At 51.4% G+C, this 27,461-nt stretch overlaps 5 protein-coding genes across 5 annotated transcripts; 2 read left to right on the top strand and 3 right to left on the bottom strand.

Annotated features, from left to right (window-relative positions):
* Window positions 1-478: 478 nt before the first annotated feature.
* Window positions 479-1,169, bottom strand: H1-4 (H1.4 linker histone, cluster member; the record flags this gene model as incomplete). The annotated part of the gene is made up of 1 exon (XM_081112973.1): window positions 479-1,169. The coding sequence occupies one exon, from the start codon at window positions 1,167-1,169 to the stop codon at window positions 513-515; it is 657 nt and encodes a 218-aa protein (XP_080969099.1). The 3' UTR covers window positions 479-512.
* Window positions 1,170-13,499: 12,330 nt separating this feature from the next.
* Window positions 13,500-14,034, bottom strand: LOC308534366 (histone H2A type 1). The gene has a single exon (XM_081112852.1). The coding sequence runs from the start codon at window positions 14,000-14,002 to the stop codon at window positions 13,610-13,612; it is 393 nt and encodes a 130-aa protein (XP_080968978.1). The 5' UTR covers window positions 14,003-14,034; the 3' UTR covers window positions 13,500-13,609.
* A 302-nt stretch (window positions 14,035-14,336) lies between these two features.
* LOC308534388 (histone H2B type 1-C/E/F/G/I) lies at window positions 14,337-14,717 on the top strand (the record flags this gene model as incomplete). Its single annotated transcript, XM_081112876.1, has 1 exon — window positions 14,337-14,717. The coding sequence occupies one exon, from the start codon at window positions 14,337-14,339 to the stop codon at window positions 14,715-14,717; it is 381 nt and encodes a 126-aa protein (XP_080969002.1).
* A 6,618-nt stretch (window positions 14,718-21,335) lies between these two features.
* On the top strand, window positions 21,336-21,968 carry LOC308534571 (histone H1t-like; the record flags this gene model as incomplete). The annotated part of the gene is made up of 1 exon (XM_081113110.1): window positions 21,336-21,968. One exon carries the CDS (start codon window positions 21,336-21,338, stop codon window positions 21,966-21,968), a length of 633 nt encoding a protein of 210 aa, XP_080969236.1.
* A 3,060-nt stretch (window positions 21,969-25,028) lies between these two features.
* On the bottom strand, window positions 25,029-25,345 carry LOC308534755 (histone H4; the record flags this gene model as incomplete). Its single annotated transcript, XM_081113311.1, has 1 exon — window positions 25,029-25,345. The coding sequence occupies exon 1, from the start codon at window positions 25,338-25,340 to the stop codon at window positions 25,029-25,031; it is 312 nt and encodes a 103-aa protein (XP_080969437.1). The 5' UTR covers window positions 25,341-25,345.
* Window positions 25,346-27,461: the final 2,116 nt, after the last annotated feature.

The raw sequence follows: 27,461 nt of genomic DNA on the forward strand, positions 1-27,461 counted from the left end.
CCACTCTCCACCCTCCCCCGCCCCCCCCCAAATACACACACAAAATAATCCTGTAGTTATTTACTTGGGTGAATCTTCCCCTTCATAACCGCCCAGATGTCCTAAGGTTAAATACGTCTTAGGAATTTGTGCGCCTGTAGAGGTCGCCCAATACCCCTAGTGCTGGGAATGCCGCACTTCCGCCAGAGTCTGTGGGCCAAGTTGGCCCACAAAGTTGACTCGAAGGACGCAGTGTAGTTCCGGCGCCCCGCAGATCAAATAGACAAACCGGAACTAGGTCCAAAGCAACTTCCAGTCCTGCTGAACCGAACCCCTCCTAGACAGTGTGCCAAGTACCGAGTCCGGATAACCCTCCATCCCCGGAACCTCCCTTCCCCCCCAGTTCCGCCCGTCGCTGCAGCGCCCGCCCGACCCCGAAAAAGTGCAACAGCTCTTTCCTGGAGACCCGTGGGTGGCTCTGAAAAGAGCCTTTGGGGTTGTGTTGTGTGTGAACAGTTGGCCAAAGGGACTTCCTACTTCTTCTTGGCCGCCTTCTTGGTCTTGGCAGCCTTGGGCTTGGGGGCCTTCGGCTTAGGCGGCTTGGACTTTGCCGCTTTGGCCTTGGCCGGACTCTTGGGCACCTTCTTGGGTTTGGCTGCTTTCGCCTTCTTCGGGCTCTTCACCTTTTTGGCTCCAACAGCCGCCGCCGGCTTCTTGGGCTTTTTCGGGGTCTTCTTGGCGCTCTTCTTGGGGGTGGCCGAGCCCGAGGCCTTCTTGGGCTTCTTGGCCGCGCCCGCGGGCTTCCTGGGCTTGGCCGCGCCCGCCTTCTTGGCCTTGGGCTTGGCCTCCCCGGAGGCCGCCTTCTTGTTGAGCTTGAAGGAGCCCGAGGCGCCGGTGCCCTTGGTCTGCAGCAGGGTGCCCTTGCTCACCAGGCTCTTGAGGCCCAGCTTGATGCGGCTGTTGTTCTTGTCCACGTCGTAGCCCGCGGCCGCCAGCGCCTTCTTGAGCGCGGCCAGCGACACGCCGTTGCGCTCCTTGGAGGCGGCGACCGCCTTGGTGATGAGCTCGGACACGGGCGGCCCGGACGCCTTGCGCTTGGCGGCGCCGCCGGACTTGCGCGCCTTCTTCTTCGCGGGCGCCTTCTCGGCGGGGGCCGGCGCGGCGGGGGCGGCGGGCGCGGTCTCGGACATGCTGCGGGCGGGCGTGGGAGCGAACTCGAGCCGGAAGAGCGACACTGGCCGGTACTCGGGCCGCGCCGCCGCGCCCGCGCGCTTATATAGGGCGGAGCTGCGCCGTGATTGGTGCGCTGTCCAGCCCGCCTCGCTGGCAGCTGCGGAGTGTCCTGTCGGATCCCGAGTTGTGTTTGTTACACCTCGAAAAATGCTCAAAATATCAAAATCCCCTGCACCGAATTGCCCGGTTTTGCTCAGGAAGGGATCCCCGAAGTCTCAGGCTTCGCCCAGGGGTCCCGTCACGCGGAAACGAAACACCTTTATGCGAAAAACTAGCAATATTTCCCACCGTGCGCGTCAGATTTCAACTCTGAGAAACAAAACTTTCTATTTTCTGCGTAAATTATACACCGATCTTTAACGGTGGAGTTTTCTGACCTCTCACATAGGATTCTCCAAGTGGTTAGCTTCTCATATATCAAAAAACCATTTCCCTGGAATGAAGATTTTTATTACAAATCTGCCCTTAAGTGAGGGAAGTAACACAGGCTCCTCAGAGAGTCCTGCCTATGGAGCCGAGGGCATTTGAGTTCATCAAGCTGGATTCCTTTAATGCCAAACGAATTATTGCCCACGAGGGGTCCCATTTTGGAGCCCCGAGACACCAGTCTATGCGCCCATGGTTTTCTTTCTGTGGGCAGCACCCGCGATTTTAAACAATTCCTTAGAATAAGTCTTTCCCTGTCTGCTCCCAAGGGTTGGGGGCGGGGCTGTTGGTTCCCTTCCCCTGGACAACTGCTCCAGGAGTTCAGATGCCTTCAATTCAGGGCCTTGGGAAGGAAGGGGAGGCAAAACACTGGGTGCACAGAAATGGGAAAAGGTTCATTTTCAACTAGCCCACGGGTGATGTCCACAAAGTCCCTGGCAGGGGAGGTGCCCTTTGAGCAACGTCTGTGGTCTTGCTGAGTTCTTTCAGCCCATACCCCAGGGTCACATTGTCATATACTAGTTAGAATTGAAATTCAAATGTTGGTCTTAAAGGGACGTAACTCAGAAGTGGAGCTTATAAGGCATCTACTATTGTTAGAGAAACCCAGGACCCCTTATGTCTGAATAAGGGACCAAGAACTAGTCCACCCACCAGATAAGCTTCGGCCATGAGGATTATGGCCCGATGCGTCCCAGAGTCTCATAAAGAAGAAAACAAGTTACACGGAGGATTGAATGACCAGCTTAATTTTCCATTTCGGAAGCAGAGTTCTGAGGGACGATGGAAGCGAAGCCATTCTCTCTGAAGACGTGTTTGTTTGTTTTTTGCAAGGTCTCTAAAGAGTGGTGCCCTTTAGGTAGTTGTCCAATCGACACAGAAGTACAGTTGGCAGTGAACACCCAACTAAAGGACTTTTCCCAGCGAAATGAACTGAGTGGACTTGTTTCTAGAAACTGCAAGCCAGGCACTTGAGAGAAAAACACAATTTTGGCCAGTGCCTAAGTGGATATGATACCATTCTGTGGGTGCAGTGGCTGTAACATTGGTTTTGGGCAATCGCATTGATTTTGAGTTTTATTGCCCCATATTTTCACACACAACAGACCCTACAGATAATGTCCATAACGTCACAGGAAGTGGAGGTGGACTTTGAGAAATCTGCCTGCATTCTCTTTTAAAAAAATATGTTTTTATTGATTTTTAGAGAGAGAGGGAGGGAGAGTGATAGAGAGATAGAAACGTTGATGAGAGAGAAACATCATCAATTGGCCGCTTCCTGCACACCCCCTACTGGGGATGGAGCCTGCAACCCGGGCATGTGCCCTGACTGGGAATTGAACCAGTGACCTCTTGGTTCATGGTTCGATGCTCAACCACTGAGCCACTCCGGCCGGACTCTGCCTGCATTCTTGCTGATGCTTGTGAATCACATTGCAATACACCAGTCCTACTAAAATAAAAACGAGAATACAAATCTTCATGATGAAACGTTCATGAGATGTTTAAAAATCGCCTTATTTAAATTAATCCTGAATGTGGTACAAAAATTATGTCAAATAGCAAATTTTTAAAGCCGTCATGTCTAAGCAATTTTCAATGGAATCGGCTCATGCTCTTGAACAATAAGTATGCCCTGTGCCACATCTGCAATATAAAAGGCTAATATGCTAGGTGTCCCTCCCTCTGTCCTACCACTCTCTGTGACGCACACTAACCACCAGGGGGCAGTTGCTCAATGCAGGAGCTGCCAGGACTCACACAGAGAAATGGTACTATGGACCTGGTGCCCACAAAGCAACACTGGACTTCCCCCAAGTGGGACACAGGCCCCGCTACTACCCCAGAGCCACACCCCACCAAATCGCAGCTGATGCTGCCGGGACCTCATGGCAAATTCATGCACATTGAAAGGAAATTAATTAGAAGAAATATTTTAATATCACTATTTGCCCTTTCTCTATAATAGAGTGTCAACCAAATTCATGATCGACAGTGACAGATCGAAACACGTGTGGGATTGGTGCCAGCAAGAGCTTTATATGTGTCGCGCATGCGTGAGTCAACTTAGCCTCTTATAGATAGAGAATAAACTTGCTTAATTAGACCTGCTTTCTGGCTTAGCTAAACTTTTTCCAGCCCAGTGAAGCACCCCAACTTCTCTTTCAGGTAATTGTTAGCAACACAGCAGTAAATATCAGCACATTATTATTGTAGATCACGCAGGGAGAACAAAGGGTAAAATATTTAGGTGCAGCAGTGTCTGACTATATTCTGCACAGTGGAAAACCTGGAGTCATTTTCAAAGTCCACCATTTCTTACTTCTTTTCAGTTGGGTCAAGTTTCTCAGATTTCTAAATCTGTTTTCCAGCTAATGAAAAGAAAACCGAGTCTCCTATCTACCTACTCCAGGACTTCTGTGAGGATCAAATGAGATGAGGCACGGGAAAATGCCGGAGTCCATTCATTGTCTTCACTAGCTGAGTTTAGACAGAGACCCCCCAAAAGCTAGTAACCTTTGAAGTTCTAGCAAAGGTCAGATCTGTGCACCACCCAGTTAATTTAGGTAATAATAGTTGAAGCATCCCCACCTTAGTTCCCTTAATTCCTTAGATACTTATGTAGATCCTTGTTGATTATTGTTAATCAGAAACTCTGTCTACTCCCGGAAATCTATTGATGAGCTAATCAGATACTTTGTCTATTCCTGGAAATTGTTTGCTGATCTGTGTGTCATTGAAACCTCCTTACCCTAAGGGCTACTCCAGATCAATAAAAGATTGGAGCAGCCTGAGCAGTGGTGGAAGTCCTTCGGGACTTGGCCGCCTGGTCCCCCAGTATTGCAAAATTATCTCGTGTCTTTTTCTCCCATTTGTTGTGCGGCTCCTCTTTCAGATACCGAACCCTACTCCACACAGAACGTGGAGGGAGTCTTACTCGGCAGGAAAACACTTCCCCGACATTTGGTTGAACTGTAAAATGTTTGCACCTGGCTATAAAGGAAGTCGTGTTCCTGGGCTGAAGAAACTGCAAGGAGACTAGTCGTCGCTAGCGAGAGAAAGCCTGGTGTTGCTACGTGACATCGTTACCTGGACAGTCGGACACTTAGCATATCAGGCTTTTATATAGAGAGATATTTTTATTAATTTCAGAGAGGAAGGGAGAGGGAGAGAGAGATAGAAACATCAATGATGAGAGAGAAACATGGATCAGCTGCTGCCTCCTACATGCCCCACACTGGGGATTGAGCCCGTGACCCAGGCATGTGCTCTGACTGGGGATTTAACAGTGACCTCCTGCTTCATAGGTCAACATTCAACCTCTGAGGCAAGCCAGCCGGGCCAGACGGCCTCTTCTCTCTGTGGAGAGGACCCATGTGACAGATGAGCTTCCTGGTGCTTAACCAGGAAACTCTGTCCTGGCTGATTCAGTGCATGTTTCTGGGAGAGGATATGCCTGCAGTCACATTAGGTCTGAGATGTAGGTTTTGTATGTTGGGCTTTTAGCACGAGGGCACCATTGGGCCTGGGTGTTTGTGTGTTTTAACAATTTTATGTATAGATTTCAGTCTTGTTCCAGATGATTCTGAGCCAGTCACTCCAGTTGGTCTCAGAATCTCCGTATTTATCAAGTTCCTCAGGGCCCACCCACCTCGGGGAATGACTGCCACGCTCACGGGAGGTGGCGACAGGCCATGGGCTGAGCGTGTGCATTTCTGGACTCGCCTGTAAGACCTGCCCAACGACGTTTACGCCGGATATGACCACACTGTGGGAGGGCGGGGCGGCAGCCATCGAATCCTCGCGTCCGCAGGTTCCTACCTGACCGGGCTCCAGGGCGGGCTACGGGGGAATGAGGACGCCAGTGGCCACAGGCGGACGACGGGGCCCCGGCTGCCTGCTGACAACTGGAATCCCTAGCACAGCGACTCCACTTCTGCCCCATGAGATCACCTTCATCAGAACCACCCTTTCCCACTGTAGCCGGTGTGGCTCCGTGGACAGAGCTTCAGCCCATGAACCGAATGCGATTCTGGGCAAGGACACAGACCTCGGTGGCAGGCTTGATGCCCAGCCCTGGTCGGGGCATGTGCAGGGGGCAAACAATGGATGTGTCTCTACCACATCAACGTCTCTCTCTCTCTCTCTCTCTCTCTCTCCTCCACTCTCTCTAAAATAAATAAATAAATGTACAAATCAATAAATAATGGGGAAAACATCCCCTGGTGAGGATTAGCAACAACAACAAGATGTCACAACTGCCCCGTGTGCTCCCTGCCTCGTTACTGAGTCGATGCGACAGCCCCTGCTCTGCACCGTCTCCCCTCCTTCCTCGGACCCGTGGCTCCCGCAGGTGCAGGAGCACCTCCCGAGTCCGCGCTGAGGTCGCCCCCAGGGTCCCAGCTCGCATCTGTCTGACCTGGAAGCCCGGCCGAGGTCAGTGTTTCTCGGGTGGGAGGTCCGAACAACCATACAGGCTGGGAGGCCAGTTCAGTGGCAGCAGGACGGAATGAGCTAGGACAGGGTCTAACACATGGACCTCAGCCCGGCCGGCGGGGCTCCGTGGTTGAGGGTCGACCTATGAACCAGGAGGACACGGTTGGTTCGCGGTCAGGGCACAGGCCGGGGTTGTGGGCTCCATCCCCAGTGGGGGGCGTGCAGGGGTCAGCGGTCCATGATGCTCTCTCATCATGGATGTTTCTCTCTCTCTCTCTCTCCCTCTCCCTTCCTCTCTGACATCAATAAAATATACTTAAAACATAAACTGAAATACGGTGCTTAAATGTATTTAAAACATAAACTGAAATGTCAGTTACCTGCGCCGCTGCTGAGCGTGGGGCGGGTGGAGTGCAGCCGTCACTGCGCTGGCTCAACGCGCGGGGGCGCTGTCGTCCTGAGCTGTTCCGAGCCTGAGCCTTGGTCGCTAAGATCGAAAGGGCTTTTGGGTCAAGACTCCGCCTTAGTCTCCCGGGGCCTGGGGGTGGGAAGCGGGTCGCTGTGCTGAGAGCAGCCATGTGCTTTGCAGAAAAACCGAAAGGAAATGAGGCTGGGACTTGGTTGCCTTCGCTCCGCATCCTGGTGTCTGGGTTGTGATATGCTGGTGTGTTCTGGCTGCTTCGGGGGAGGCAGAGTTTGGGGACGAGGTGTTTTTCCTAAAGAAATGCGCGCCTCCCAGCGCCCTGCTAGGGGCGTCTACAAGCGCAGGATGGGCGGGTGAGAGCCTGTGGACGGAGCCTCCCCGGGGACTTTTGAAGGAGGCAGGTGCCGTCCTGGCTTTTGGCGCGGACCTGGGACACTATTTTAAAAGGCGGGGATATCTGTGGATGTAAACATTGCCGTTCTTTTTATTTAACTCAACAACCTTATCTCTGAGTTGCCACTCATGGATGGAATCTAATTAACCGATGAACGGGGTGGGTCCAGAGACACGGAAGCGTGGGACAGCGTGCGAATCTCAGAGGGGAGGCGGGGGAGGGTGGGTGGGTGGGAGGTGATCAACCAAAGACCTTGTGTGCAGAGAGCATCAGCCGTGGACACAGACAGTGGGGAGGCGAGGGCCTGAGGCAGGAGGTGAGGGCCTGGGGCAGGCAGCGGGGGTGGGCTGGAGGGGCTGGAGGGGGAAAAAGGGGACATACGTGACACTTTCAACAACGACAATTAAAAATATATACATGAAAACGAAACAACAAACCAGCTGTGAGCTGCATAACCAAGGCTGCCCCCCCGGCACCGTGGACGGAGTTGTGTCGTGTCAGAGAGAACTTCGTGATCTGCAGGTGAGAGTGGCTGGATCAACGGGCACCGGCGCCACGGGGTGATGTGGCTGCAGAAATAAACACGATCTCTGTGGACCGAGACGGGGAGCCTTCCCAGACGTGGGATGAAGTGAAAAGGCAGCGCAAAACCGCACCCATGGGTGATGCCCTTGCAGGGAAAGAGGCTGTAGGAACACACGTGTCCTGCTCATCCGTGCAGAACGGAGAAACCCAAGCAACGACCGAGACCGGTCCCCTGTCCGGGTGGGTTGGAAAGGAGCAAAAGGGGGAGGAAGGGGAGCAAAAGGGGGAGGAAGGGGAGCAAAGTAGCAGGAAGGAGGAGGGAGGCACCTTTTTGGAGTCTGTCTTCCTGTACAGACATACTCTCACTCTCACAGCTACAGTAACGCTTCATGTACCAGCAAAATAAACAAACTATGAACAGCCACGGGGGTGGGGGAACCCAAAATGCAATGAAAGCACTAACAGGTGAGCCGGACTGTAGTACGTTCACATCAAACTGTCGCTGACGGGATTGAGGAGGATCAACATGAATTCAAGTAACTGTGGGAAACAGTGTCATGATTGCACCCTGCACGGTACAGACAAAAGCAACTGCATAGAGCCCGTCTGGTGCCGCTCAGAGGTTGAGCATCCACCAAAGAACAAGGAGGTCAGGGTTCGATTCCGGGTCAGGGCCCAGGCCCGGGTTGTGGGCTGGATCCCCACTGTGGGGCGTGCAGGAGGCAGCCGGTCCATGACTCTCTCTCTCTCATCATTGATGTTTCTCTCTCTTTCCCTCTCCCTTCCTCTCTGAAATCAATAAAAATATATTTTAAAAAGTATTTTTAAAAGAAAGAAAGCAGGGAGCCGACTTGGATAAGGAGAAACATGTTCCGTGTGGGTGTCCTCTCAGAGGCCCGCCCCCCAGCACCTGGGAGCCTGGGCTGGTCCTCTGGTGGGAGAGAAGCAGCTTTGTTCCCAGCTCATCACCAGGCAACCCCAGCAAGTCCCTGGTGCCTTAGGGGCAGGCAGAGCTGACAGGCAACACGGGTGGCACAGCGTTGATTTTGTCACACCAGCCAGCGTGTGACCCAGTGCTAGTGGGGCTTTTGTTTCTAGATGGTAGACACCTTCTATTCCCAAGCATCTATTTTTTTTTTTTTTAACTGGGCCCGCTGCTCTCGGTGCTGTGCTCGGTGCACCCCCGGCCGCCGGCTCTGGTGCTGCCGGGATGCGGAGGCGGGGCCTCCAAGCATCTATTTTTTACCCTTTTTATTTACCTATTTATCTAACACTACCTTGTTGGACAAAAGACCAAAGTGTCTATTTTTAAAATATATATTTTTCTTGATTTCAGAGAGAAAGGGAGAGGGAGAGACACTGAGCTATGTCGGCTGGCCGTGTGTCGAATAATAATCTGTAATCAACATTGCCAGAACAATTGCTGCAAAGTTTATAGGACAGTGGCCGCTCCTCCTCCCCAGCAGTCCTGAGCCTCGTTGGTGTGAGGGGAGAGAAACGGTGTCCCTTCTGTGCATAACCTACCGCTCGGGAGGTTAGCGGCTGTGTGTTCGGGTGTGTTTTCCCTCGGCCACTGCCCGGTGTCCCTGAGTGAAGAACACGGTGAGGTGTCAGCTCCAACCGGCAGCAAACGGGTCACAGGATCTGCGGCTCACTCAGCACGTACTTTTCTCAGAAACAGCCTCACCCCTAAGGAAGGTGCATCCGTCCTCCGTCCCAGGAAATGTGGATGTTCTCCTTCTTCCCAAACTCCAACCCCAGCAACTGGCAAGTGAGAAGCCCAGTGGAGTCCTGACATGTTGTCAATACGGAGACATGATTCCCTGCCTGGAGTCACCTTCTGTTGAAGTCTACATGGTATATTCTAATTTCTTTTGTAGTAACAATGATCATACTGTTCCTCCCCCTCATAGATTTGTCTATTTATTAATGGTGCCGGTTTCTAGGTGTCAATGCAGGCGATGGCTGTCTTTTGGTGGATCTCCTGGTGCTGCTAACCTGTCTGGTACAATATTCAGGTTTTGGAATAAAACAGAGGGGAGAATTCCTGAGCTAAATATGACCCCTTATTGTCAATTTCTGTCTGCATGAGGGATCCTCCATGGAATTCCTAACATCTTCCAGTAATACTCACACATGACACTTGACAGGAATAGTTATGTGCATTTGAAATTCTAAATTAGGATCAACAGATGAAAAACCCTTACATGTTAACCTAATTCTAGCCTTAAAATACATGTGATTGTTTGCAACTCATAATAAAACTTACCATACTTGTTAAAAAAAGAGTTCAAATGATACATTAAAAAACAGGAAGTGAAGGGTGGGGATGAAGGAAAGGATATTGCTGCACAGAGGAGTTGAAAATATAAAAAGAGGTTTAGCCCGCCGGTGTAGCTCAGTGCTTGGGCATCCACCTATGAACCCAGAGGTCACGGTTCAATGCCCAGGTTTCAGCCTCCATCCCCAGTAGGGAGGTGTGCAGGAGGCAGCCTAATCAGTGATTCTCTGTCATCATTGGTATTTCTCTTTCTCCCTCTCCCTTCCTCTGAAATAATAAAAAGAGGTCTAATACACAGTAATGCTGTGTCAAACGGATGTGCTGTGCCTGGGACGCCCCAGAGACCCCACTGATGATTCTGCCTCGGCCTGGCTTCTCAGGAAAACCCTTACGTAGACCAAGCATGTCAAACTCAAAGGCTAACACGGGCCAAATAAACAAGGTTTAAGTTCTGGGGGCCGAAAACAAAACAAAACAAAAGCTTCCATTCTCATAGAAACGTAAGTTTATTTAGAAAAGGATAGTATTAATGCCAAAACCAGTTTGGCTCATTGGATAGAGCGTCGGCCTGCGGACTGAAAGGTCCCGGGTTCGATTCCGGTCAAGGGCATGTACCTGGGTCGTGGCACTTCCCCAGTGGGGGATGTGCAGGAGGCAGCTGATCGATGTTTCTCTCTCATCGATGTTTCTAACTCTCTCTCTTCCTCTCTGTAAAAAATCAATAAAATATATTAAAAAAATAATAAAATAAAAAAATAGAAAAGTATAGTATTAAAAAAAAGTACAAGAGCAACGATAAAATTCATGTTTTCTTCCTGACACTTGGCATCTCTGCTCTGCTACTCTCTCTCCTACTTCGGGGGAAATCTTGTTGGCAGTGATTACTTTCAAAACTGACCCCAGGTGAACGTCAATGATTCTGGATCTGACAGGAGACCTATTTCCTTTCATCATTGTGAGTAACTGCGCACCGTTATACTGGCTGGGCTGCAGAAATATTCCCTGTGGGCCACATGCAGCCCGTGGGCCGGGAGTTTGACATGCTTGCCTTGGATCAACTTTGTCCCTGGTACCTGGCGATCTTCAGGGATTGCAGGTCCTGGGTTTTTCACGCTCATCCATTCCCCTGAGGACACGGTAGAGACCTGCTCAAGGGAAGCCACTGAGTTTATTGTTCACCAGCGGATTTTCTCAAGTGTCGATTTCATGCCAGGGCCTCTATGCTATCAACCAATTTATTATTATTATTACTATTGATTTCAGAGAGGGAGTGAGAGATAGAAGCATCAATGATGAGAGAGAATCAATGATCGGCTGCCCCCTGCACGACCCACCCTGGGGATCGAGCCCGCAATCTGGGCTTGTGCCCTGACCAGGGGTTGAACCTGGGACCCTTCAGTCCACAGGCTGATGCTCTGGCCACGGAGCCAAACCAGTTAGGGTGCGCTATCCACATTTTAACAAGATGAGGTCCTTGACTTGAAGGTCTTGCTGCAAACATAATAAACAAGTGAAACGAACACAGCGTATCATTCCCAACTAAGTAACTAAATAGAAAGTTCGGGTTTTGGTGCCTGGAGGAGCGACTTCAAACTCAAGTATCTGCTAACTCCTTTCACTACTCGCCACAGCAGCTCATCAAGTCCGTTCTCAAGCCATTGCCCACCTGTCACCCTGCTTCCCTTGTCACACACTAAACCAGGTGTGTGGCTTCTTGCTGGGTGTGCACTGTGCACACAGCCATCTATGGAGAGTCCAGGGACATCTCGCCTCCTTCCCTTCTCTTCTTGCCGGAGTTTAGGATGCCATTTGTAACATTATGGTATGTTGGCAAAATTGACCTATTATTATGTGTAGAGTTTTTACCAGTTTTCTTGTTCTGGCTATAACGTCTTATGGGCAGGAGTTATAGACTAGCCAGGGGTTAGAAGTACTGGCTTCCTGACCGTGGGACACAGAAAATGTTCACTCTTTTCTGGTTTCCTCAGCTTTAAAATGAGGATAGGGGCCCAGCTGGTGTTGCTCAGTGGATTGAGCATTGCCCCATGGACCAAGAGGTCCTGTGTTTGATTCCCAGTCAGGGCACAGGCCCGAGTTGTGGGCTTGATCCCTGGTAGAGGGTATGCAGGAGGCAGCCAGTCAATATTTCTCTCACACCGATGATTTTTCCCCCTCTCTCTCTGAAATCAATGCAAAAAAATATTTAAAATAAAATAAAATCAGGATAGGAGAGGATTTACCTCGAAGGGGGTTGGGAAAATGAGCTCATAGGCTGGGATCAGGTACCAATGTGTCTGACCCAGGGAGGGCTTCTGTCCTCGGTGGCTCTCCAGCACCCTGTCCTGATCTCAGAACCCACACTGCTGACCATTCCAGCCACAAGTGAGCCAAGACACGGAGGAGGCGAGAGCGCCAACACCTGGCCCAGCTCACACACCTGGTCAGAGTCGGGGCTGGGTTCAAAGGCAACCTGGACGGTGAGTGAAAAGGGTCCTGAGGCCCAGGTGAGGCAATTCCGAACCGAGGATCCCAGTTCAACCTACAAGGAGCGCTGGGAGGACAGAACCTGGTCTCAGTGGGCCTGGGCCTTTAGCAAAAGCCCAGTTTGATGAGCTCAGTCCCATTAGAATCGCACTCCCCACCCCCACCCCCACCCCACCCCCCCAGGTGCTCAACGGGAGGCCATCCAGGTGCTCACTTGTTTTCCCGCCAGTTTGGCTTTAGCACAAGAAGTGGCTGCATGGCGAGGGGGGAAGAGAGGGAGGGTGGGGCATAGGGGGATGGGCCAACCAGAAAACCTTGGTGAGATTCAACCCTGGAAAATACTGTCCTAATACTCTTTAAAAATAATGTTTATTGATCTCAGAGAGAAAGGGAGAGGGAGAGAGAGAAACATCACTGATGAGAGAGAATCATTGATGGCTGCCTCCTGCACGCCCCCCACGGGATGGAACTTGCCACCCGGGCCTGTGCCCTGACCAGGAATTGAACCACGACCCCTGGTTCATAGGTCGACGCTCAACCACTGAGCTACGCCGGCCTGAGAATCCTAAGGATTTTTTCCCTCCGTCCAGATCTGCGCTTCTTGGGGTTGATGCAGCTGAATGATCGGATCCCTGCCAACTGTTGTGGGGGGAGCGAAAGGCCCTGTTGTGTTCCTTTTCCAGCTGCGCTGGGAACATGGGCCTTAGAACTGAAATCCCAGCACAGCACGTATTAGTTGTATAAAATGTAGTTTGTTCAACTACAGGTTAGGGGCGTTAAATGGTTAACTGACCCAAGAAGCGAAAGACGCCATCAACTTACCCCCGACTTGCAAGCGATAGAACCGAGTCCCCGGGGTTATGAACTGGCCACAGTCTCAGCCTGGCCAGTGGGGAGAAGACGCCGCTCGGCTCTACATCCAGGCTGTCTTCTCCGCCAGCCCGGGAGCCGGTCTCAGGGGCCCGTTCCCCGCCCTCGGAAGCTTCTAAGATGGTGCTTGGTTGTTATTTAACCGGAGCCGAGACTAACGCCCTCGGGACAGGGCGGGGAGGCTACGCACCCGCGGGGAAAGTTCGCCTCCCCGGACCTGTCATTTGCAACCTGAAGTTTACAGACCTCAACCCAGGGCTGCAGTTAACCGGTTCCGGAAACAAGCCAGGTTCTGCGACTGTTTGAAATGCGTGTTTATTTCGAGAGCATATCGCCTGCCACTTCCTATACAGGCTGCTCCATTTTTAGCAACACTGGGCCTTTTCTTTAAAGAAAATGTTCGTACCCCACAGCTCTGGAGAAGCTAAGCTTACCTTCCTGTGCATTTCCCCCTTTAACCTAAAGTGACATCAGCTCTCCCTAGGAGGTGGGTAGGGGGCTCTGAAAAGAGCCTTTGGGTTTCAAAGCGTTTCCGGAAGCTGCGATGCCCGTCCAATCACTTGCCCTTGGCCTTGTGGTGGCTCTCGGTCTTCTTGGGCAGCAGCACGGCCTGGATGTTGGGCAGCACGCCGCCCTGCGCGATGGTCACCTTGCCCAGCAGCTTGTTGAGCTCCTCGTCGTTGCGGATGGCCAGCTGCAGGTGGCGCGGGATGATGCGCGTCTTCTTGTTGTCGCGCGCCGCGTTGCCCGCCAGCTCCAGGATCTCGGCCGTCAGGTACTCCAGCACCGCCGCCAGGTACACGGGCGCGCCCGCCCCGACGCGCTCGGCGTAGTTGCCCTTGCGGAGCAGCCGGTGCACGCGGCCCACGGGGAACTGCAGCCCGGCCCGCGAGGAGCGAGACTTGGCCTTGGCACGCGCCTTGCCGCCCTGCTTGCCGCGTCCCGACATTGGAAAATGAAAAAAAGTCTTTGGAAAAAGAAAGGTGGGTACTCGCCCGAGCAGACCAGTTCTGGGAGTAGGTGGAACATGGCCGTTTTTATAGGCAGGTCCTGGGAGCAAATGGAGGTGTCTGATTAGCTAGGAACAGACTCAGTCACATAACCAATAGGACCTCCTAATTTCCATACCTCATTTGCATAGGCCCGCCCAAGGATGACAGCCTTGGCGTGTGTCTGCCAATAAACTAAGAGGATCTCTGAATCCCTCATTAGCATAAAGTCCCTATAAGTAGCGGAGATTCCACTCCAGCCGCATTTTTCTCCAAGTCTCTTGAGGTCTCAGGATGCCGGAACCAGCCAAGTCCGCGCCCGCCCCGAAGAAGGGCTCCAAGAAGGCGGTGACCAAGGCGCAGAAGAAGGACGGCAAGAAGCGCAAGCGCAGCCGCAAGGAGAGCTACTCGGTGTACGTGTACAAGGTGCTCAAGCAGGTGCACCCCGACACCGGCATCTCGTCCAAGGCCATGGGCATCATGAACTCGTTCGTCAACGACATCTTCGAGCGCATCGCGGGCGAGGCGTCGCGCCTGGCGCATTACAACAAGCGCTCGACCATCACGTCCCGCGAGATCCAGACGGCCGTGCGCCTGCTGCTGCCCGGCGAGCTGGCCAAGCACGCCGTGTCCGAGGGCACCAAGGCCGTCACCAAGTACACCAGCTCCAAGTAGGCGCGCGAGCACGCGGCCTCACTCCTGACCCAAAGGCTCTTTTCAGAGCCACCCACGTTTTCCGAAGAGCGCTGTAGGCAGAAACTTGAAAAACTGCGTGATCTAGTTGTGGCAAAGCCCTGAAGGTTGTTTAAAACGGGTCCTACAGGTCCAACCACAAACGTGCTGTGGGCTGGGAGCTGGGGCCCGCCCTTATGTACGTGTGATCCTTGCTCCCAACCAAGACTTCAGCGCAAAGTAACTTTTTTTCCAAACCTAGCATGCGGTCTCCCCACCTTGGGTTAAGTGGTGCTTTCTGTTAGGAACATGGGGGGTGTCCGGCTGGTGTAGTTCAGTGGATTGAGCTCCTATGGACCAAGAGGTCCCGGGTTCGATTTCTGATCGGGGCACATGCCTGGGTTGCAGGCTTGATCTGCAGGAGGCAGCCCATGTGTGTCTTACTGTTATTTTTCACTTCCTCTTCCTGTCTACCTAAAAGTCAAAACATAAGAAAAATGAACAATGTAACGAAATCACAAGTACTTAAAAAAAACATGGAAATGGTTACAGGAAATGAGGTTTACAATTACAAAAACAGGCTTTTACAATTTAGGATAAAATGCTGTGTGATTTAGAAGGATCCTGTGGGTTTTTCCAAGATCGATTTGGCACTAGGCAGGGGTCTCCGTTTGAAAGCAGCTGTCTCCTCACAGATGCCTGGGGAAGGGTGTCACCTGGCCGGCCTCGTTGGGGCGGAAACGCATGTGCACGGCCCTGGCCGAGGCCCCATAAACCCCACTGATTGCTTCAGGTTCCAGTGTCTAGCGCCTCCAAGGTGCGTGCCTCCATCGCTCTAAGTTCCTGTGCTGTCATGTCCTCCCAGGTTAGGAGAGAGAAGGAAAAAGTCATTGTAAATAGGACTAGAGCAGTGGTTCTCCACCTTGGCTGCACGATAGAATCACCTGGGAATCTTTTTAAAATCCTGATTTCCGGGCCTCATCCTCCGGAAATTCTGTTTCCTTGTGATGGGGCGGGGCCACAGCCTTAGTAACATTCTTAAAATTAGTAAAATTCTTGTTCCCGGGCCATGGCCCCGAGTTCACGTGGGTAGCCCCCTCCTTCACGTGACCACTCCCTCCTGGCGCAGCCACACTGCGTTCACATGACTGTGTTAACGTGAAAATCGTCCCAACCTGTGAAGAATTTTGGGGTTTATTTGAGCCAAACTGTCGACACTTGCAGGGAAGCAGGATCTCAGTGCGTCGGGACAGCGCTCTGAAGATGGGGGTTTTCACCGTGTTTAATAAATCACCGTCAAAGGCAGAGACATGAGCGGGTCACATGAAATCTATTGGCGATGATGAGGGAGACGGGAGAAAGCAAAGCGGGGGTGGGGGGGACCCTGGGATCGGACAAAAAGTGAAATGATGGACGCAGGCTGCCTCTACGCAGGTGGGTGCAGGGGAGTTACAGTCAGCAACTAACACGCTAACAGTCACAGTGAGGGAACCTGTGGTCTCCGCCCTGGTGGCCAGCTGTGCCCTGAGGGGTGGGGAAAGGGAAGTTACAGTTACCCTGACTTTCCCGAGGTGTGTTATCTTAGATGCAAAAGGACAACGGGCTCAGGAAAGACGGAAGTTGGTCTTTGTCAGGGAGGACACTGGCCTAGGACATGACTACCCACCATAGACTGCTTTCTTATTTAAAGGTTTTTAATTTCAGACCCTCCTCTGTGGTCGCTTTAGGTCTCTGGAGTTGGCAAGGCCTCCACGCAGGCCTTCCCGGAGGTAGTCAGGTGAGCATGTGGCCCCTTTTTCCTCCACAGTAGGAATTTCCTACTATTTGTTAATACAGTGAATTCAGTAAAATATGTATTGTCTTATTTATGCTGATAAGGTAAGTATACTTTGGAACTGGAGTTGTCATTGCGTGAGCTCATGGCTATGTTCTAAGCTTTGTTCTGGAGCTGGATGAAAGGCAAACACAAGACACTCACAGGAAGAGGGAAGCGAGAACTGAAGTGACTGCCAACATGTGCCCTTGACGAGCTGCAAATCGTTTTTAAGAAACACTGATTTCACTGAACGGAATCGAACTAATCTTTGAAACTGATTATTCTCATTGAGAAAAGCCAATTAAATATTTGGAGACAATTCGGATTTCAAGTATTTCTTATGTGTGATTGCCCTCCTCCTCTAATATACAGATGACTCAATGTGAGAAGAGACTGAAGTCCACGTGGTCACTCCCTTTATGAAACCAAACGGGGGGAGGCCGGGCTGAGATATTTTGGTGCTGGAAATGGTACAACTGAGGCTGAGCCCCATCGCTGGTCACCCAGAGGCCGGCAGCTGCCACGACTCCCCCAGGACCCTGGAGTTTGGGAAAAGCACTAATTGTTTTCTGCGCCACTTCTTGGTTCCTGCAGGAACAGATTGCTCAAAGGAAGCTCTTTTCTACAGAAAATAATGTACGGCCGTATCTTGTTCCTAGACAGTCTGCAGATTTTTTCTCCCCTCTTTCTATTTTATAAATTATCTTTTAATAATTATTTTTATTTTTAATCCTCGCCCGAGGATATTTTCCCATTGATTTTTTTTTTTTTTTTTTTTTTTAGAGAGAGAGAGGGAAAGACAGAGAGAGAGACATTGATGTGTAACCAGGGCCTGGGCTGGGGAGGAGCCTGCAACCGAGGTACATGCCCTTGACTGGAATCGAACCCTGACCCTTTCGGTCCTCAGGCCGATGCAATATCCACTGAGCCACACCGGTTGGGGCTGTAAATTATCTTGTTAACATTGTTGGGTGAAACCAATCTATTGCTTTCACACCTGCTTGCAGCACAGGATGTGTTAACAATTAGCTAAATGTCGGAGTTACTATGACAACCGCACCGCTCTGAGCCTGCCAGTGGTAATAATTACCGACTGGCGAAGATGGGGTGAGGGTGGAATGAGATAGCAGCTGTGAAACACAGACCAGAAACAGATGGTGCTAGCGCAGTGGCTGCGCAGCATTGCTCCACCGCAAGTGTAGGCTCTGGGATGGGCCTGAACTTGCCTTTAAGATTTTCCAAATACCTGACCCACGGTGAGACAGGGACTTGCCCAGCACACTGCCTGTGGCCTCATTTGTCTCTCTCTCTCTCTCTCTCTCTCTCTCTCTCTCTCTCTCTCTCTCTCTCCTTCCCCCGTCTTTTTGATGGTTTGTTTGTTATTTTCTCTTCTTTTTTTTCTTCTTCTAGTTCCTCTCTCTCTTGTTCTGCAGCCAGATTTGCCCACACCCTGCTTTCCCGTCTCCTGCCTCCCACATATGCTGGGCCTTTCTGTTAGGTTCCCCTGCTCCCTCCTTCCTTCCTTGAAAACTCCTCCTCACCCTGCAGGCCTCTGCTTGGCCCCGGCCTTCCTGGGAGGGTTCCATGACCAGCCCTTCCCGTGGTTCTGGGGTAACTGCCACACAGTTTCCACTTGATTGTCTTTGATTGTCTAGCTGTCACCCAATGGGGTCTGAGCTCGCCCAGAGGGTGGGCGCTGACCTATGAACAAGGAGGTCTCGGACTGAAGGGTCCCGGGTTCTATTCCAGTCAAGGGCACATTCCCAGGTTGTGGGCTCGATCCCCAGTAGGGGGCATGCAGGAGGCAGCCCATCAATGTTCTCTCATTGATGTTTCTATCTCCCTTTCCCTTCCTCTCTGAAATCAATAAAAAATATTTTAAAAAATAAATAGATTTTAAAAAGACAGGACACTGACTAGATCATATTCGTCCTTTATTTAAGAGTGTACATAGACTCAGGTGCTAGGGGTTGTGGGTTAACATCCAATAGCTGTGTCCCCTGGGAAACTACCTCTTCTAGCCCTCCCCTCCTCATCCCCAAAATCAGAGAGGATGATGGGAGGTTGTCGCAGGTTAAATGCACTGGTGGATCTACAAAGTGCCTAGCACAGTGCCTGGCACAGAACAAACCCCAGTGAATTGCCCATCACCATTATGACTGCTATTCTCAGAGTCTAGTACAAGATCAGGTATCTGATGATTATAGAAGTGAATTAACCCATCTTTCCCTTTTTACAGGAGGAGCAAATGGGCTTTAGACACATCTTTCCCCATCACTGGTTACTGCTGGACACTGTGACATCTCACTAGCCAATGAAAATGAGAGATACTAGAAAATAAAGGCATATTTCTAACAATTGTGGAAGAATAATTAAGAACCTGGCTTAAAACATCATTTTTTCCTCTGAGTATAAAAATATTAAATGTGCCATTGTAGAAATTTGTGAAAAGAGAAATATATAAAGCAAATATAGGTATCGTGCTATATATATATATATATACATACATACATACAATTTTCTAGGGAATATTCTTAGAAACACAATTTGTATAGATGTTGCTATTTGTGTAATTCGTCTTCTGTTATTGGCTGTTTAGATTGAGTTCCACCTCTATGCATTATAGATCATACAAATCACACATCTTTGTACATAAATCTATGTTTTAATATTCAATTACTTCCTTTGGATAGAATTCTAGAAGTAGAAATACTAAACCACAAGGTAAAATCATTTTCAAGGCTCTTAATACACAGTGCCAGCTTTTCATTCAGAAGGGCCATGCCAATTAATAATCCCAACATAATATGGAAATTTCTGTTACAGAACTCATATTTACACAGATTTTTTTTAAAGCACTGTTAACCTGATAGGCCAAATTTTTTGTGTGGAAGTTTTCCTTATTTCATTATTAGTGAGGGTAATTTCTCCCCTCACACATTTTTCTTAGCTATGACCCCATACGAAATAATCTGCTGAAAAACGATGGACATAATTGTAATTGTTCCACGGGGAGGCACTATGTAAAAATAAATAGGATCTTAGGTTAAAAAACTACAACAAAATAAACACCTAATATTTATCAGGTGCCTCCTCTGCCCAGGACTCTGCTGGAGTGAAAAACTGTGTTTGGCTGCATTCAACTGAAACTACTCTCACCTACCTTGTCTCTTTTATACACATTTTAAAATATATTCTTACTGATTTCAGAGAGGAAAGGAGAGGGAGAGAGAGAGAGAGAGAGAGAGAGAGAGAGAGAAAGAAAGAAAGAGAGAGAGAGAGACATCAATGGTGAGGGAGACTCATTGATCAGCTGCCTCCTGCAGCCCGTAATCCAGGCATGTGCCCTGACCGGGAATCCAACTGGGGACCCTTCAGTCCACAGGCCAAGGCTCTATCCACTGAACCAAACCGGCGAGGGCCACCTGATCTCATATGCCTCCTAACTTCCCCATGAGAAAGGCTCTCTTGACTGTATCAAGACGACCGCAACAACGCACAACCCTTCTCTTGGAAAACCTCCCGCGTCTCTGCTGTCTGCAGAGCTGCCAGTTCCTCAGGCAAGCAGGGAGGCATCTTCCCGCGGTTCCCTCTGCCGACCCAGGCCCCTGACCCCCTGCACTGCTCCCTGGGCGGCCTTCCAGGAGGCCCCAGCTTAGCGAGCAAACTCAGACCCTGACCGCTCCCTGCGGTGAGTTCCAGGAAACTCGGAGAAACATCCTGGACAATTGTCCCCATGCCTCTCGCCCCACAGCTCTGCAGACACACCTGCCAGCCACGCCTGGGCCTGGTCTGGGTCTGTGGTTCCCATGAAGGTGACCTGATTTATTTATTTTTAATATGTTTTTATTGATGTCAGAGAGGAAGGAAGAGAGAGAGAGAGAGAGAGAGAGAGAGAGAGAGAGAGAGAGAGAGAGAATGATGATGATAAGAGAGCATCATGGATCGGCTGCCTCCTGCATGCCCCCTACCCGGGATCAAGTCCACAACCTGGACATGTGCCCTGATGGGGAATTGAACCACAGCCTCTCCTGGTTCACAGGTCGACACTCAACCCCTGAGCCTCGCTGGCCGGGCTGGGTGACCTGGTTTGGGCCCGGGAGACACCATGTGTGAGCTCAGTGCTACTGGCTCCATCCTCGAGGCTCTCTGATCAGGCTGCAGGGACCCAGGGCTGGTTTTTGTCAGAAGCAACCCACACACCTTGCACATTATGGCTGATCAGATTGTGTTTGTCCAAACAAGGGCAGACCCTGCAGCTTTTAGACGATTCTAGAAGCATCCAGTTCTGCAGGAGGCCTCTAAGAGATCTGTGTTAGTTCCTTCACACACATGCACAATTGTCGATGAAATTTGGGGCAGGACTAATGTCTTTTCTCCACTCCACCGTTTGGAAGGTCACTGAGAAAAGGTGGGATAAGTCTCCAGCCAAAAAGCAATGTTACGTTTACAAGGGAAAGAGGAAATCGGGAGCTTCTCCTTGAATTTGCTGACAATCGAGGGTTTTGTGGAGTCGTTTGGGCATCTTGGGCCATTTTTCCGGAAAAGGTGAGAAGGCGTGTGAAGTCCAGCTCCCCAAGCACCTTCCGGCAGGGGAACCCGGCCCTTCTGTGCAGACGATGTTTGTGGGCTTCAAGTTTTGGGGGGAAAACAAACACAAACGCTCCTCCCCGCCGCAAGGGGCGGGGCGAGGCCTAGGCGACGCACCAATCAGAGCACGCCCCGCCCTATATAAGGCGTGAGGTTCCCCCTCCCGGCGCTTGACGCTCCTCCCTGGCTCTCCCCTGTGGACCCTCCGCCCTGGGATGTCCGAGACGGCCCCTGTGGACCCGGCTGAGCCTGGCCCGGCTTTCATGGCGAAGCCGACCGTCAAGAAGCGAGGGAAGAAGCAGGTGGGCCTGGCGGGCGTGACTCGCAAGACGCCCAGCCCGTCGGTGTCCAAGGTCATCACGGAGGCCTTGTCGCTGTCCCAGGAGCGGGCGGGCATGTCGCTGGCCGCGCTCAAGAAGGCGCTGGCGGCCGCGGGCTACGACGTGGACAAGAACAACAGCCGCATCAAGCTGGTGCTCAAGAGCCTGGTGAGCAAGGGCACCCTGCTGCAGACCAAGGGCACCGGCGCCTCGGGCTCCTTCCGGCTCAGCAAGAAGGCGGCTCCCGAGCTGGTCAAGGTCAAGAAGGCCGCGGCCGCCAAGGGCAAGAAGCTGGTCTTGTCCCGGGAGGCCAAGTCCCCCAAGAGCTCCGGCGCCAACAAGAGAGCTCAGAAGCCGCGGGCATCGGCATCCCCGAAGGCCGCCCGAGGCGTCAGGAAGGCGGCGGGGCCCAAGGGCCGGCCCCCGCGGAAGAGCCCGGCCAAGGCCAAGGCCGACAAGCCCCCGGCCGGGAGGCCCAAGGCGACCCAGCAGAAGAACAAGCCCAGGAAGGGAGCCTCTAAGAAGTAAAAGGCCCATCTTCGAACGAAAAAGGACACAAAATAAACCCAAAGGCTCTTTTAAGAGCCACCCAAGTCACAGTAAAACGGCACAGCACTGGGGGCGGCTGGAAGCTCATGGCCGCCAGGTCAACCTCCTTGCAAGCGCGCGATGAGGTGAGATGTTTGGTGAGACTCGGACAGGCCTGTTAGGACCTGCATGTGCGCAGTTCTGCCTAAAATACCCCGGCGCTGCCCGGCTCCAGATGCCGGCGTGTACCCTCGGCTAGAACACCTCATGCCCGTGTCAACTTCGGCTCTACCGGAAGTGCCAGTGCTATGTAGAGAGAGAGGGGTGGAGAGCTGCCCAGAGCCCCAACATACCTAAATTTTTCTTTAACAAGTGCCACATTGCGTTTTACTTTTATGTGGTGTCATCCTGATGGGATTTTTTTGTTGATTGCAGAGAGGGAGGGGGGAGCATCAACGAGGAGAATCGGCTGCCTCCTGCACTGGGCCCCACTCGGGATCGAGCCCACAACCCGGGCATGTGCCCTGACCTCCTGGGTCATAGGTTGATGCTCAACCACTGAGCCATGCCAGCCGGGCAAAAGGTTGTTTAAGTCTGGTGTCCACGGGCATTGTAGGGGTCATACACAGACATCAAAGTGCCAGAATTTGGATTATAAAGAATTTTTTTTTACATCTTTAATGTTAAACTGGTTTTGTTTACATTATGAGTGATTAGCCAGTAAAAGTCACAAATATTTACATTTGTCACAAGAGTATTGAAATGCTATTTATCCTTATTTCCATAGTATATAGTTACTATGCTATTGTCACATTTTTTAAAAGTTGGTTGGATAATATGATTGCTCTGTTTAATACGATTGTGGCTCCATGTATTTTATTTAGGAAGAGTGTATAGGTGGTGCCCCACAGGCAGAAAAATGCTAACCCTGGTCTCTAGGGAAATGTTGGAGGCCGCACAGTTGTTAGGGTCTGCCTCAAACGTTTGTAAACAAAAACTGCTTGTATGGGAAAACGCTCCAAGTTAATGCATGTTTCTCATTTTAAAATTAGCTTATTTTCACTGTGACTTGGCATTCTTATTAAAAATCATTGTAAATATGAAATTCATACTGTTAATCCTATTCTGGGCCTTGGTGTTTAAGTGCAAAAGGATGTGCCACATCCTTCCAAGTTGAGCATCTTCTCCAGGTGGCTCACTAGCTCCGACCCTTTCAGAACTCATTTGTACAACTGGGCCTCTAAGGAAAAGATTTAAATTGTGTCTCATATGAACAACGACTGACATCATGGCTTCAATTTGTGTAGAATCAGCCCCGAGTGCAAGCCTCGCTTGGATATGACACCCAGTTTCCTTGGAGGCTGGAGATGTTCTGGAAATAGGCTTTGGTCACCTGACAAGCGTTGGACTGACCTCGGACCCGCAGACCCTCATTTCTCCCAGGAAAAGGGACCAACAACTGGCCTCATCCCACCCTGCAGCCACCGGTCTCCCAGCATCGCTCAAGTCACATGTCTAAAACCCGTTCCTCAACCCCATGGGCCCCTGTGCTGCTCCGGCCTTTTAGCACCCGGCACACAGCAAGTTAGCAGCCAGGGCGGCGTGGCTCAGTGGTTGAGGGTTGACCTTGAACCAGGAGGTCACAGTTCAATTCCTGATCAGGGCACATGCCTGGGTTGCAAGCTCCAACCCCGTTGGGGGCATGCAGGAGGCAGCTGATCCATGATTCTCATTGATGTTTCTCTCTCTCTCCCCCCATCTCTGAAATCAATAAAACAACAAAAAAGTAAACCCACCAAGGTTTTCCCTACCGTTCTGGGAACAGCAATTAACCCCTTCCTTTAGCCACAGAAAAATGGCCCAGTAATCCCAGCCCCGAAATTTAACCTGGTTTTCCACCCGCACCGGGTATTGTCCCTGAGAGCTTGTCCCCAAGGGGCTTCATTGGCATAACCGTGGATCAGGCCACAGGAACTAGCGTTCCGGCCACGCCCAGCGGCCCATCGTGAGAAGGTTCTGGAAATCTTCAAACGGCCTTTGGTTTTGTTACAGAAAGCGAGTCTGTGGATTCAACCTGAGGACATAACACCTTTTATAACCATATTGTAATGTTTGAATGGTCCATAACAACAAAAAATTCCCCACTGTTTATAGCTGGCACATTTAAAATGGAAAACGAAAAAATAAAAGGAAAAATAAGTAAGAAGGAAGAACAGCTGGCAGCCCTGGGAGTGGGGTGGGGGAGGCGCCTGAGAGCTGGTGCGGCGGGATCTCTCACTTCACAAACGGACGCCGGGCCGGAGGGCGGAGGGAGTTAGAGACCAGAGTTAAAGCCCGACCCCCTCAGTCAAAGGTAATTTACAAACAGCTTGGCCTCGGGCTTAGGGAGGGGCCCGGCCTGAGGCCTAACAGAAATCAGCGAAGGCCATTACATTTACACCCAAACCCTGGAAAGAAGGGAGGAGTTCACAGTGAGCTTTCCCGACATCGCCCGGGGCAAGTCGGTCAGGCATGAACACCCAGCCTTTCCGTCCAGGTCGAATTCTACGCAGTGGGTTACCGTGATCGTCTCACTGCACCTCACACACCGGATTTGTAAAGTCTATTCAACTCCCCTCCCCCTTCCCCCTCCCCTCCCCCCCTCCCCCTCCCCCTCCCTCTTCCCGCACTAGGAACCAGGTGGACCGCCCTCGCAGGGCTCCGCGCCACAGCAATCTTCTCCCCAACCACGGCCTGTGGTGGTTATTGGGGGACGCGATAGAGTGAAGTCCCTGCCAGAAAAATTAAAGTGGGGCCTCCAGGAATTCATATCCTCCGATGAGAGCCCGAACCTAGCGAGGACCTCTCCCATTTGCTTGCTCCTGCGGGTCACCCCGTAAGTCCCCGCTCCCTCCCGCTGAGCCGAGGGCGCCGGCGCCCTGCGAACCGAAGATTAAGCCGCGCAGACATCAAACAGAAGTGCCCACAAGTAAACGAGCACCGGAGCGCGCGCAGCTCTTCCGAGAGGGGGTGGGCGGCCCTGAAAAGGGCCTTTGGGGGGAGCCGGGGCGGGGGGCGGCCTCAGCCGCCGAAGCCGTAGAGGGTGCGGCCTTGGCGCTTGAGCGCGTAGACCACGTCCATGGCCGTGACCGTCTTGCGCTTGGCGTGCTCCGTGTAGGTGACGGCGTCGCGGATCACGTTCTCCAGGAAGACCTTGAGCACCCCGCGCGTCTCCTCGTAGATGAGCCCGGAGATGCGCTTGACGCCGCCGCGCCGCGCCAGGCGCCGGATGGCGGGCTTGGTGATGCCCTGGATGTTGTCGCGCAGCACCTTGCGGTGGCGCTTGGCGCCGCCCTTGCCCAGGCCCTTCCCGCCTTTGCCGCGACCGGACATGGCTGCAGTTGCAGTGAAGGTTCGCGCTCCACGCAGCCCTTTAAATAGAATGTGTGCGGACCTGATTGAGAACCACAGGCGCCGCGCTGTTTTTTTTCTAAATTAGGTCATCGCGGGGGCGGAGCGAGGGGAAGAGATGAACATTTCAACGTTGTGATTGGCCAGTGAACCTGGGCTTATTGGGGCTGGAAGGGGAGGAGCAGATTTCCTTGAAAGGCTTTCGTTTCTTTTCTGTCAATGTTTTTTTTCGTGCTAGTTAATAAATTGGGTCCATTTTCCTGTTGTATGACGCGGGAAAAGGTTCGCTCAATCTTTTTATTTCCACTGAGAAACGAGTACACTATGTAATGGTTCCCTGGGGGATGTAGACATAGTAAGGATGGTGGATTTGTCGGTGGAGGGACTTTTCCATTTAGTCCTTGTAATATTCCTGTTTTAAAAGACGTATTCTGACTGCTTTTTCTCTTTTGGAGAAAGTGTGAGCCTGGCCATGAAGAAGCTCTGGGCCCAAGGGCCTGGTGTTTGGACAGATGGAAAGGCTGACAAAGAATTGAACATTAAACCCTCTTCCTCTTCTTCACCATTTGAACACTTACGAGTTGGCTCCTTTGTCTGTAAGGCCTGAGTCGGGAGCATAGCGCTAAACTCCAACAAGCAGTTGTCTGGACCCTGCTTCTGGCCCGCACAGCTTTGCCTGCAATTCCTAACCAGCTCCCTTTCCTCCTTTATTAATCCCTTTCAACCTTTTTAGAGACAAGAATAAACGTTTTGTAGAAGTGGGGATTAAGTGTTGGGGAGGGCTAATACGCGATTAAGGTCGTCACAAAGCCCTCAGGGCCTTCCGCTGAGAGGCCTTTGAGGAGGTTATTGGTATTGTAAACAAGGCTAAGCAATTTTTGAAATTTCCCACTGAGAGAGTCACTCCAGTTGAAAGAAAAAAAAATGAGACACCTCTCCCCATTCTGGTTAATAAATAAATGGCTATTTTGGAAACTTAGAATGACACTGTTAATGTAAAAAACAAACAAACATGCAAACCTGTAAAGAATTTTTTGGGTTTATTTGAGCCAAACTGTAGACAATGGCCGGGAAGCAGGATCTCAGTGTATTGGGATCGTGCTCTGGAGAATGGCAGTTTTGCACCTTGTTTTATACATTACAACCCAAGGAGGAGAGGTAAGTGGGTGACAGAAATCCACTGGTGATGGATTAGGGAGGGATTGGATAAAAAGTGAAATGATGGGCACGTGCTTCCTCTGCACAGGTGGGTACAGGGTAGTTAAGGGTCAACAATTAACATGACAACAGTAACAATGAGGGATGTGCGGTTCCAGTCCTAGCGCTATTCGTTATGCCCTGGGGGGTCCAGAAAAGGGAAGTTACAAGTTACCCTGACTTTTCATAGGTGTTATCTTAGATGCAAAAAGACAACAGGCTCAGTAAACATCGAAGATGATCTTTGTCGGGGAAGATATGGGCCTGGGACTTGACACCCACCATAAACTTCTCTTTAACTAAAAGATTTTAATTTCAGACCATCCTTTGTGGTGACTTTAAGTCTTGAGTTTGCAAGGCTGTCTCGCAGGCCTTCCCGGAGTCAGGTGAGCATGTGGCCCCTCGTCCCCAAGACTGGCCTGAGGAGGACCACAATCATCAGACTCCCGTCAGAGGAGAGGGGAGGCGGGGGCAGGGGACAGGGAGGAAGCTCTGCGTGGCACATGCTTTTTGTATCGTTTTAGAGCTGCCCCAAAGGTTACATTCTTCCTCCCCCAACTGAGAGTTGTTAGGGCCCCGACTTTCACTGTCCCCCCCTCTCCCCCCCCCGCCCCCGCGCCCCAACGCTGCCTACACACACACACACAGACACACACACACACACACACACACACACACACACACACACACTGTAACCGCAGGAGCAGCTCGGAGGGTCCGCCCTGCGCAGGTTTCAGACACCACAGACCCAACCGCAAGGCCTGCCGCCGCGCATGCGCAGAGGAGAGAACTTGGACCACCCGCCGCACCGGAAACCACGGACTCCAGACGGGCCGGGAACCTAAACGGGGAGCCCTTTCTGAAGCCGGGGTCCACTGTCCAGGCCTCTGACCATAAAGAGCCAAG

The sequence above is a fragment of the Myotis nattereri genome (assembly GCF_964212035.1).
Source record: "Myotis nattereri genome assembly, chromosome: 18".
In the NCBI taxonomy this organism is placed as follows: Eukaryota; Metazoa; Chordata; class Mammalia; order Chiroptera; family Vespertilionidae; genus Myotis; species Myotis nattereri.

Excerpts from the sequence above, each read along its gene's own strand:
- LOC308534366 (XM_081112852.1), bottom strand. The coding sequence starts at position 14,002 with ATGTCGGGACGCGGCAAGCAGGGCGGCAAGGCGCGTGCCAAGGCCAAG.